At 44.3% G+C, this 13091-nt stretch overlaps 1 protein-coding gene across 1 annotated transcript in view; it reads right to left on the minus strand.

Moving 5' to 3' along the window:
- Positions 1-1402: 1402 nt before the first annotated feature.
- The window catches only part of LOC142567978 (tachykinin-like peptides receptor 86C), a 600605-nt gene continuing 588916 nt past the window's right edge, over positions 1403-13091 (minus strand). The window contains exon 5 of the mRNA XM_075678074.1: positions 1403-1702. Within this exon, the coding sequence (XP_075534189.1) occupies positions 1435-1702 (268 nt within the window). The 3' untranslated portion in view covers positions 1403-1434. The remainder of the gene's footprint in view (positions 1703-13091) is intronic.

Consider the following 13091-nt stretch of genomic DNA (forward strand, 5'->3'; position numbering starts at 1 on the left):
AACATTGAACTTTACTTGTGGCTGCACAACTAACAATACCGGAGTTGTACAGCGGCATATCGCTTAATTTAGCATGCAGGATACAGTCTATTATGTGCAACTACTGCGGTGGTCAAATTCAATTAATTGATAACTGGCATAACGGACAAAGAGCATAATGAAATTTAGTACAGCTCGCTCCCAACTGCATTAACAATTGGTTAAGGACCGTGCAACATGCCGGGTAAAAAAAAGGAAACAAATATTATAAGGGTGATGGTCGAGACACACAGCACAACCTTTATTATAACGTGACAGAACATTTCATCGTATGCGATGATTCACACGCAAAAGTAAGTCATTAGCTGTCATGCATGTGTACTAAAACATTTACAAACACTCACGAACTCTGAATAATTATTTGATAACGCCATATCACATACATGAACGACATATCACCACAGTGAATTCAACACAACGAGGCAAACAGGATTCATTCCCAATTCCCTATTCGAAGTTCGGACGCAGGCGTAACAGCAAACAGTTTCCCAACGTGGGCTCTTTTCGGGCAGTCACAGCGAAATTGCTCGTTCGTAATCAGTCACCATAATCAATCCGTCAATTGAGCAAAGCTAATAAAGTTCTGACAGTTACGAAAATACGTATGTGCGGATCCTAAATTATTTTATAGTAACAATATTAATTTTTATTTTAAGTCCGTAATGGTGGCTTCCGGCCCTCTGCAGCGTTGAAACACCCGCACCAATGTCTCCTGATGTTATTATCAGATTCCGGAAATTGGCTGAGTGGACTCGAACGCAGGATCGCTTGCTCACCAGCACGAGGCTGTCATAAGTGCGAGGATCACTTGTCCCCCCATAGAAGCTCACTGCATTCAGCACAGCGAATTGATTTCTATCTGCTAGTCGGGTGCGATGAAGATATCGTAGCAATGTGCTGAGCATGGAGTTATAATGAGACTACTACTGTTGGACGCCAAGTGAAAGACTTACTTTTTTTAAAACAATTTTTCTCCAAAGGTATGTCTATTTTGAGCGGTTGTTGGCATCAGCCCTACAAAAGACCTAGACGGAAATAAATAGAAAGTTTGAAGTTTTAACGTGGGGACTCCTTCAACTGCGAATGAGAGGATGAACAAGCGCAGTAGACAATAGCGTTACAAGACACCCATTTGGAGCACCTCCCCCTAGTTTTATGTACATATGTGTTCGGGGGCACATTTTCACTTCACAGTAGTGCTCAAATCGCCGTGCTGTAATCGCAAAAGGCAACTTCATTTCGAGTATGGTGATGGTCTCTGCTTAAGAGGAAAGAAACATTACATTTCCCGTGGAAATAGAAGAGTCAACAGACGTTTAGTTCTGAAAGTAAACACCACTGTCACTTCGACTCCGGAGACGGTATTGATTCGTTGCACCACTGCCCCCGTACACTTCATGCCGTGTGCTCGGCGAAATGTAGTGTCCTGTGGACGCGCGTCAGGACTTCCTGGCCAGCGGGTTTTCGCACGGTAGCCGCCAGTGGCGTCTGGTTCCTTTCTTCCAGATCCGTTCTGCACTTGGCGCGAAACGCGATGCGGCCCCGCAGATTGCTGCAGTTGTTCTGGCTGGAGCGGGCCGTCGCGGAAAGGCTTCGCGCAGCTGGCGCGTCCGGCAGCAGGGTGCAGCAACAACAGAGACACTGGCGGAAGTACTGGTTGAACCTGGATGCAGCACGGAAAGATACAGGTTGGGAACAAGTATCACAACAACAACAACAAAAAAACGAACAGCGCAGCACTACTGCCTCTTTTATTGGAGATATACACCACCTAACATGCACGCAATTTGTGCAGGAATCATAACGTGGGCATACCATCAGCGTCATGGGAAAGTGTGTCACAGGGGTGCTGTGAACACGAGACAAGCTGTGAGGGTAGTGGCTACTCTCTAATGTATACATACACCACTCTTTTACTGAAACACAGGAAACTTTCAGGGCTATGTATTAGCGCTTTCCTTGGAAGGTCTGGGAGAGACGGAAGTCCAAATACAAGGAGGGAAATGGAATGCATAATTTTGTTTTTCCGATATAGCTGAACAAATATGGCGGAAAAGCCATTTGTGTAAGAATGAGTGCGAGACCCATATGCCAACGTTCGAACATCGTATTACTGTATTTGTGAAGTCTGGTATTGTAAGTATCTTGAAGTATACTAGAATACACCCGCTTGAAACGAACCCGTTTATTGCATAAACACATTTTTATGTTTTCATACAATATGACGACTGCGTTAGTTACCAAACCGTTACTGGCCAATCTGACCACATCATTCTACAAGACCTCGGCCAGATGCTACAATGGTGTGATGACGGGCTGATGTCCCTAAACCCTGCTAAATGCAAACTCATTTCCTTCACTTGTCGTCAAAATCTCCTTCATTTGACTTATAACGTAGCTAACGTTCCACTTGAATCAGTAACTACTAATAAATGCCTTAGAATTACATTAACTAACAATATCGCTTGGAACAGGCAGATTGCTAAAGTAAGTTCATCAGGTGACAGAACTTTGGGTTTCTTAAAGCGTCCTTTATGCAACGTTCCGATACACGTAAAACTATTAGCTGATAAATCAGTAGTCAGAGCTCAGTTAGACTACGTATCTCCCATTCGGAACTCATCTGAAGTAGGTCTCACAAATATTTTAGAATCCGTTCAAAATCGTGCTGCCAGATTCATTCATGCTTCGTATTCATATGAAACCGGTGATTCATCCTTCAAGGCCGAGTGCAACTTATCCCCTTTGTCTTATTTGTCAACGACACGTTGAAACCCTCCCTCTTTCACAAGTTGTTTCACTCGCTACTTCATCGCTCTCCTTACGTTATCCCTCCAGCTCCGATATCTCATCGCACTAGTCATGCGTTACAAATTTCTCGCCCGCGTGCCAGTGCTAAAACATTTTGTGCTTCATTTTTTCACAGAGAAGCAACAGGCTGGAACGTCCTTTCTCCCAAATGAACATAGCACGTCTGCAGCATCAACAGTAAATTGTTTGCAAAAGGAGGAAGTCAATCACAATTTTCCGCTAAATCTTTGGTATCCGCCGTGGTTGCTCAGTGGCTATGGTGTTGGGCTGATGACCACGAGGTTGCGGGATCGAATCCCGGCCACGGCGGCCGCATTTCGATGAGGGCGAAAATACCCGTGTACTTAGATTTAGGTGCACGTTAAAGAACCCCAGCGGGTCCAAATTTCCGGAGTCCTCCACTACGGCGTGCCTCATAATCAGAAAGTGGTTTTGGCACGTAGAACCCCATAATTAAATTTTTTAAAGCTTTGGTGCTGCAATGGTGGAATTTTTCTGTGTTCAAATGGGACCGTTTTTTCTTGCCGTTCTCTACACTGGGACGCAACTCTACACCGTTAAAGGAGACCACACTACGGAGTTACATTTAAATTACTGAAAGCAATGTAATGATGTCTGTGTTCATATTACTTAACTTGTTTAATTTACTATCTCAAAAATGGGATGTAATCTTCTTCTATATATCAGGACATCCTTTTTCATCATCACTGTCGGACTCTTGCATTGCTTTGCGTGGGATGGCACAAACAATAATAAGGGAATTAAATTAAAAAACAGCATGCAACTCTATGCAGATACTGCTATGGGCTCCCTGCAATGGTCAGGCGGCGCAGCGATCGGCTCAGCCGTCAGCGCCACCGTGTCAGTTGAGGGAAAGACCGTGGCGGCCACTGCTACGGAGGCATGCTTTTGCGGCGCTCGTTTGAAACCTGTCGGATGTTCTAAATTGCAGTTTTAAAGCAGTCGAAAACATCGAGGCCCATTATGGACCACCGACGTTTGAGAAAGGACGTCAACTTTACGGCCACAACCATGTATATCGTGTCAAAGAAGTAAACAGCACGGACATCACAGCGAGGTGCTTAAATTAAATTATGGTGCTTTAGGTGCCAGAACCACGATCTGATTAGGAGACACGCCGTGGTGGGGGACTCCGGAATAATTTAGACCACCTGGGGTCCTTTAACGTGGACCTAAGTCTACTTACACGGGTGTTTTGGTATTTCTACCCCATCGAAATTCGGCCGCCGTGGCCGGGGTATAATCCCGCGACCTCGTACTTAGCAGCCCAACACCAGAGCCACTAAGCAACCACCGCAGGTCGCGAAGTATTTGTCACAGCAAAGCAAGCATGCTTACGACGTCGAACTCAAAGTGAGTGAGCAAATAATTATTTTATGCCAGTTAAGTGAGCAAACACGGCCATGGACATCTTTGAACTGCCCAGTAAAGAGGAAAGTTGGGCTAGTTGGTGAGTAATCATCATACCTTGCTGGTGAAGCAGCGCACTGACACAGACACAGTGAAGACACACAAGAATAGACGACAACTGTCATTTGTTGCTTCATTACTTGGAGCGTGCCTTGTACCTCACAATTGTAGAGGTTTTAGCGAATTGGCAGGCAAGTACTTTTTTCTCCGTTGACAATGTGCCTAAAGCAGGTTCTGGTGTTGTCGTTCGGGCATTACCGCTGAAGCGTCATAGAGAGCAATCAGGTGAGACTAAACCACATGAAGACTGAACAAATACACGCGAGCGTGCGTGAGAGAAGTGCTAATTTTCGAATACTCGACGTGTATTGCAGTCTACTGCAACTTTAGTTCTGTTGTTCTAAGCGCGAGGAAATATCGGCACGAATGAGCTCGGTTCCATCATTCGCGTCTTGATCTTGGCGCAAGAAAAAACACAGCGCGTGCAAAGCTCCAGCATGGAGCGCTTATGAAGCTAGATTTGGCATCTAACAACCACTGCGCGTTTGTTTTGGAGCAAGATGAGCTAAACAACTATCTAAACTGGTTTACAAGAACGGGAATTGGTTCATGCGTCTTTATGCAGTTAACGATTTATTGTATGTTTTTACGGATGCCGCTGCTGGTTGTTTTCTATTTTATTTTTTCTTGTTTTTCATTAAAGTGTTCGTTCGTGTAACAGAATTCGCAAGACTGACACGAACCACGACGATCCACTGCAGCCGCCGGGTTTCTTCCCCACGTTTTGAAGGGAAGCGCTACAATTTGATGCCGACATCCCCTTTGCGGTTGTGACAATCCTTAACGCAGCAGTATCTGCACTTGTTCTTTTTGTTCCCATTTATCACGAAGGAGCTGCCAAGAGGCCGCGGTGAATCCATTGGAAAATTGGAAAAGCAGGCTTTGAGGCGCGCCTGAGCGCACCACGGACAATGGCGAAATGACGGTGAGGGCACTGAGGGCTTACCCGCGGGTGCTCACCGCCGCTGCTAGGTGGCGCGACATGTATAGGCAAACTGCATTGCAGGGTGCCCATAGTGACATAAACTACAGGAGCGTTGTCCATTAGCGATCGCTCATAGTTGTGTGTATTTTTTCACTGAAGGTTTATGTCCAACTGTTTGTCCAAGCTAGATCATGCACATCTACAACATATGCAGGAGCATAAAAGTTCAGACAACACACAAAATCTTAGGGCGAGAAATTCCAGGTCTAAGTGACCGCCGATTTGAGGGCTGCCATAGATCCGAGAATATTTATGCGGAACGCACAGATGAGGAGGGGGATGGTGCTTTCGGGCGTGTCTTCTCCACTAGAGCAGAGATATTTACGTAACGAGAAAGGGAGCGGTAGTCAGAGGGAATGGGTACAGGGTAGGTCCAGTGGACGAGCAAGTGCATGCATTTTGTTAATGAAGTCCATTCTACGCTTACATCCACTAGATTGACTCTGACTGTATTCAATGCTCAGTGGTTAAAGTGCCCTGATCGACCCATTGGGCTTGTTGAATATACGCATTTTGCGAATAACATAGGCTACTGTAAACATCGCAGCCCGTAGGCGCCGACTACGGCGGGGGGGGGGGGGGGAACCCCCCTCCCCAAAAGGTGTCACTACCGACATCACTCATTTGAGGTTTCTTTTGAGTTGCCTCAAGCTTTTCCCTTACAACTTATTTCTAGCTAAAACCTTACTGTATTATTGCTTGTGCGGATGTTCACGACTTTTAATTTATACTTTCGCTTTATTTTTTCAAATCTTGACAATAGCAGGACAAGGAGCATTAGAAGCACCAGCGGCGGCTGCCCTCCTGCATATTTTCTCATTTCAACATTTCTTTAAATTTTCCCTGGGATCATCACTCACAGACCCTGTGCACCTAAATATATACCCCGCACAACGTTTGCTATATTTTTTTAAAAGAGTAGGTAGCCAACTAACAATTGTTTTGAACGGCATGGATAGCCTATGCTTAGCGAATGAATATGTTGCTGTATGTTCACCTCCTTTGAAATTGATTGCTTTGCACGCTTTTTTTACTTATAAAAGGACTGCAGACTTCAGTGATCTCCTCGGCAGAGTCTTTCAACAATATATGATATTGGTGAAATGATATGTGTCTCAGTATTCCTTCTCATTCTAGTAGGCAATCCTAACAACGAATGAAAAAAATCTACTAAATATAAACATTAGGGATGGAAACATCGCCACTTGCATGCAGAAGTCATAAATATACATAATTCACTTAGTATCCAAAATGTGGCCAACCCGCATTCACTCGAAATCGGAATCAATAGCAGTCATGCGCAGCATAGTTTACACTCTGACTCAAAGGAGAAAAAAACGAGGCACCTCCGCCGGAAATTTGAAGCAGTATTTGTGACAGAGGCGCACAATACAAAAACCCGAGGGAAGATTGTTATCGTATAAATCAATGTAAAGGCCGCACCCGTGTAAGGGCCGCTACCACTCGTGACCGCCAAAATAAAAAAAAAATCCAACCGAGAAGCAGTCGCTGTCAGTGCGCCGTTCCGTATCGCGCTCAAAAGCGAATTTTCACGTGTCGATACTAGAGTTACTTTGACATTCATTAAACTATTCCGTTATGAATTTACATTGCTTCATGCTAATAATTTTAGTCATAAGTTGTGTTTAAAATTCTTATATATTCCGTAATTTTTATGTACGTTGTGTCTTATCGTCTCAATTTTCCTTTCGTCAGGAAAATATTTTTTGATGACATCGTTGTGTAATAAAGCTTTACCAAGGCGCTATATGGCTTTTATCATCGATGTGCATTTGTGCGACTTAATGCGCACAAAATACATGTCGCCCTAACGTGTTTGACTGGATCCGCATGTCGCATGGTCGCATGGCTCATCCGAGCGACGCGAGTCTCTTGGTGGTTCGAGGGGATTGAGGATGTGAATTCGTATATGTATATATATATATATATATATATATATATATATATATATATATATATATATATATATATATATATACACACTTGCTCTATTACGAACGTATGAAGAGCAAGTGGATGGTCTTGATTCAATGTACCGAAGCGTGGGTAACCGTGAATTCACCAAGAGCACACGAAAGCGCGACGCTGAACGTTTCATGACGGTCCCCAGCGTAAGCGAATGACTCGCGATAATAGGTCTTTGCTACAACCTATTGCAAAGTACTGAACATCTGCGTTCGAAACGTTAAGTGCAGCAAGAACAAATTTTTTCGTAACGGCCACCCGCGAGTGATTACGCAGAAAATAAACAATACTATAGTGACTACACCGTGGAACGTGCTGAATCAGGAACAAGACAAGCCAAGTGTCAAAGACAAGTGTCAAGTGTCAAGACAAGTGTTAAAGTTCCCGGGACTGGGCTACTAATTGATCTTCCTGTGCCATCGGGCCCATCGCGTACTGACTGGAGGCAATTGAAGCGTCAGTAAATGGATGTGACAAATTTGCACGTACCTAAATACCATAAGCAGACATTTTCAGTGCATTGCTAAATGGATAGCGACTTCTAAATAGGGGAATGTTATACGTCTCTGAAAAACACGCGTAAGTACGTTTGTCATGACATGAGGTTGTATCCTTTCGATGTTGTGCTTTTTTACCCCGAATGTCACGTTAAAGGTTTGGACCAATGAAAGACTGTAGTCATGTTACATTATATACTTTGGATCACCATGCCACTTTATTACGTTACCCTGCACAGCTATATATGGGTATTCACACGAGAGACGTTTTCGAGGGGTATATGGGTGGCGTCGAATGACGTCAGCATCCGTGAAAAAGTCCCCGCAGATGTCCCCCACTTACACTGGTGAGGTAGCCGGGGAGAGAGATGAGATCTGAAGGCTTCTACTCTCGACACCACTCATAATTTCTTCAAGTTCACCTCGTTGTACGCTTCAGATATGGTACACCAAAGGCACGGGAATTGTTCGACGAGCAAAAAAAAAAAAAAACTGGCGCCTTTGCATAATTTGGCCATCGCCGTGCTACAAGTACAATGCGCCTTCGCAAATGTGACTTACGATGGATTTATTGTAGTTGTTACAGAAAGAAACAATGTGGTGCAGTTAGCATACCAGCAGAGGGGTAGCATCAGTGCACCTTAAAAAAGATACAAAACGAATAGGGCTACTAACCACAACAATGAAGTGATTGCGATACGAGTGCCGACCTCAGGAGCAGCAACTTGGTTAAGCTTCCCAGACACCAGCACGAAATTCCACCGCCTCCTCACCAAGCAGGGATCGTTAGTTCCACCCGGGCCAGAGTTCCCCACTCGCCAGGGATACGCGCGGTGGCATGCCATTTCACAAAACCCTGACGTCACTGTCATGAAACGTGGTGCGCACTACCCTCGCCGACAGCCAGGATTTCTGCCCGTGTGTACACGAAGCTTCATGGTGACATGGATCTTTGCAGTCCATTGGAATCGAGTGCCACAAAACAACTCGACAGTTTAGAGGTGCATTTTATTTCACGGCATCACGCGTTTTCAAACAAACAGCGGGGTTTTCATATTAACAACGGTAGGTGATTTCATATCCATTAATTTTTTCACATGTAATCCCAGCGATGACCCATTTCGTATCGTAAGCACGATTGCTGTCCATCGTACGCATGCGTTCGCTCAAACCTTAACCTGCAAGATGAGCAATGCAGTAGGCACAGGCACTACAGCGCTGCGATTAGTGCTGAATCGAAACAATTAGCAATACAATAAAAGGTTGAAGCTAACAGCACCCAAGACGACAGTGAAATCTCCAAGAACAATAGAATTTGGTATTTGGACACGTTGAAGTGCTTGCTATTTACTCATCTTGCATGAAAAAGCATAGCCTCAAGAACCTTTGCAGAAACATTCGTTTGCAGCCCTGTCAGCATGAGCAAGCTTAAATTTATAAAAAAAAAACTGATAGACGTTCTCAACGCACATCAACCAGAAATTCGACGGTTGTCATTAACGGACAGCACATTTCTGTTTTCTGCTACGCTATAGAGTGTCTTGACTATTATTAAACCTCATGCTATTGCTTGGATAGAGAAACAAATCCTGTCAGCAAAACACACAACTTCGCAGCACAGTAGCTATGGGCCCTATAACGTAAAACTATTCCAATATGTTTTTATTCCAATTTCCTGACGTCAAATTTGCGTAACCACCGACGCAAGCGCCGGGCGGTCACCCGCAGGGTTGTCTGCACAGACCAATCAAACGCTCTCCTCATTCATAGGAGGTCACTTTTGTTTGCTTGAAAAACGAATAACATTGCCTACACTGAGCGGCTTGTCGTATCTAATTGGCTGACAAGAGGCGAGGAGAACGCTCAAGTGGAGAGGGAATTACTGGGGCAGAGTCAGTGCACTGATAATTGATAACCGGATAAAGAGGGTGGTGCCGACGTCTGCGATTGGTCGGCTTTCCCTTACTTAGATTGTGGTGGCTGGTCGAAAATCGCGGCGGCATGCAACGGAAGCTTAAATATGACGCTAAAATTGACCCTCAGCAAAGAAGAGTTGGCAGAATGAGGTAGTAAACGTGCCGAAAGTGCTTGAAAACGTTACACGGTCACGCAAGATGTTTTATTATACGCAAATACATCCATGCTCTCCGGCAGGTGCGAGTAGGCAGCGTCTCAGCGATCGGCGGCAGCCATCTTTTATTCCTTTCGGAACGGGGCAGCCTGCGGCTATTCCGAAAAAAATTCAGTTTTGTTCGGCATATTAATGCATCTTTATCGCGTACACGTCACTTTGACGCGGTGAGTTTGTGTGGTTTTGTGACGTCGTGTGACAGGCAGGTGAAGTGGGTGCAGCCCGAAAACTTTTTACCAATAGCCGAGGGCTAATGGCGAAAATGGGTCGAATCAGAAATAACTGTTTTTCTTTTTTCTGTGAAATCATGCATAATCAGTGTGTCCACATCATATCAGATGGGGAGGTATTGCGGTTTTCGTGACGTTGCGTGACAGACAGGTGAAGTGGGGGGTGGTCGAAAAAAGTTTTTGACCAGTTGCGGAGGGCTGATAGCAGAATTGGAATAGAAAAGTTTGGAATAGTTTTACGTTATAGCGCCCTATGTTACTGCTTTCTTCAGCAGCGCACGCCCAATACAATTATCCACTAAAGCTGCTCAATACACTCTGAGATGACCAATCTGAGCGCGGCACATAAGATAAAGGCACCAGCAATCTTCGGCTATCAGTTATCTCTTATAGCCTATCGGCTGCCAGCACATGTTCTATCGCTTACCGGCTACAGCATGAGTGGCGCAGGTCGGAATAATTAAGTCCACAACATTGCTACCGCCCTATCGTAGATGTTCTTTCTTACATCGGCAGCTGCGATGTCGCTATGTATTGTGAATCAACTTACGTTTAGTCTAGGCCGTCTATGCCCAATCACGTAAGTTTGCTTCTGAGCAATCATTGCAGTTGACGCGTGTTGTCGACTATGGCCCTCGTTTTGAAGCGGCTGGAGAGTTAGGTAGCTGATATTACATTACTGCAAAACTACCTTTGCTTGTACAAGTTCGCATGTCATTTATATGCTTGAATGTTCTTTCTGTAAGAAGCTTCATATCGGGGAAACCGGACAATCAATGAACGCCAGGTTAAACGGAAATCTCGCAGACTCAGCTTCAAAGCTTCCCAAAGCCGTCGCCGAGCATTTCAACCAAGCAAGGCATAACTTTCATGAACTTAAGCTCTACATCCTACAGTCAAATTTCCGTTCTGAACAAGAAAGAAAATACACAGAATCATACCTTATCCATAAATTCAAGCATCGCGACAATAGGCATAAGCGTTTCAAAGGGAGCTATAGAATCTGTTCGCTATGCTAATTTTGCAGCTATAGGCAACAACACTTAGTTATGTTAATTTGGTTGCTTAGTGCTTTTATTTACTCCCTTTCCTTGTTTTCCTTTGTTTAAGTATTTATTCTATTTCAGTATATATTTTTTTTCACGATGACCATTTTCTGCCGCTCCTTTTAGTATATCTTTCAGAGAAACGATAGCCCACTGAGTTACAGCCAAGCAGATAATAGAGGGGTGCTGTGAACACGGCCGTTTACATGCCGGATGACACACACATGGCCGTGTCACGGGCCATGTGCAAATCACCCCGTTATTCTCAATTCTACACCTTCGCCGCTAACACACCTTCGGTCGTTGCCTGACGCACTCTCCTTACCCCCTCTCCCCTTTAGAAGAACCTTACCTAGATATACTGTGCCAAGGAAAGCATATATAACCTTGAAAAAGACATGTGAACCTGTCGAAACCTTGGCTCTCACTTCTACCTTGTTCTGGTTTTGCTCACCATGGGACAGAAATTAAGCACCTTGTTCAATGCATGGATTTACGTGGTATGACCCACAGATACGTCTTATCATGTCTGGTCTGGATAAGTAAGTTCCAGCTTTGACATGCTCCTAAGAAAGCTGTATGCCTGTGGAGATATGGTGAACGTAAGTCTAGCAAATGCTAGCAAGTCTTCAGTTTCGTGAAGTTCAGCCCGCTAAAATATACACCTGTTGTTATAGGAACTTAACAAGTTCCACATGCCACTCTTGTGGGAGCCTTTGTGACAATAATTCATCCAGTACTACCACTCTCTATTTAAGCACAATCTGCAAGCCATTTTCGCTGCTAGAGAAGTTGCTTGCCAAACTTTGCACCGCGCTAAGGACATTGTCGACATCGCTAAGGTCACACACACTAAAAGGAAGAACGAGGGTACCAAGCTTGTCGAGCTGCACGTCACCAGCAAACAATTTGACTGACAAGTCAGCTGACACTGTTACCCAAAAATCTACAGTCGGAACATTTTGAGACGCAGTGTCTAAAACGAGTTCTTTGTTGTAACGAGTTTTCTCCAGAAAGTTGCCACTTGGAAACATGTCATAGTGGTGACGAATTCTTCAAAGGTGCCCATGGAAGTTTATTATTCTCATCTTCAATTGATTCAGTGAATCGCTTCATTGCCTCATGTTGCGGTTCTCCCTCTAGACGAAGCCGCTCCTTTTCAGGGCCTTCACGGGTAGCAGTTGTGAGAAGAGAAAGGTATGCAGGGCAGTTCTGCAATATTCTCGGGATAGCAACAGGCATTAGTCGTCTCAGCTGGAGAGGAACTTGAAGAAGTCAGCCACTTTACTCACCTGTGTAAGTATAAGTGGGCACAAAGTCACTTGGAAGAAAGTGCTTCTCATATACTTGCAAAAAATCGCTCTATAAAACAATATTCAAGCAAGAAGAGGTAACATTGTAAAGCAATCAGCTACACGTGAGAAAATGTGGCACTCATAATTATTGGAAGAATGCCTTTTTCGGTCCAGCAAAGTAAGACAATTTATTAAATTTCATTCTCATGAGGTTCCACCAGTCACTGCGCGCCGTTCAATGGCAATACGTGTGTGCATAAGCAACGCGTGAAATTTTGGAAAAGCATTTGTTTGTGAAAAGAACCTCGTAAAAAACCAAAAAGTATTGTAGTAGCACTATCACTAAAACCGCGAGTACAATGTCCTCAATGAATTATGCTGCAGCAGTCTCCGAGCCTTTAGAATGCAAAGCATAAAAATTAAGATAAGGTTTTCAGCTAAATCACTGGGAACTTATGCATGAACTTATGAACTTGTGGAACTTATGAACGCGATGGCAGCTGCAAAATGCGAAAAAATCCACTTACCACGGTGTATTTTTTTAGTGTGAAATTCTTGAGGAGGCTCGCTCTCGTCCCCG

The sequence above is a fragment of the Dermacentor variabilis genome, unplaced genomic scaffold (genome assembly GCF_050947875.1).
Source record: "Dermacentor variabilis isolate Ectoservices unplaced genomic scaffold, ASM5094787v1 scaffold_15, whole genome shotgun sequence".
Classification (NCBI taxonomy): domain Eukaryota; kingdom Metazoa; phylum Arthropoda; class Arachnida; order Ixodida; family Ixodidae; genus Dermacentor; species Dermacentor variabilis.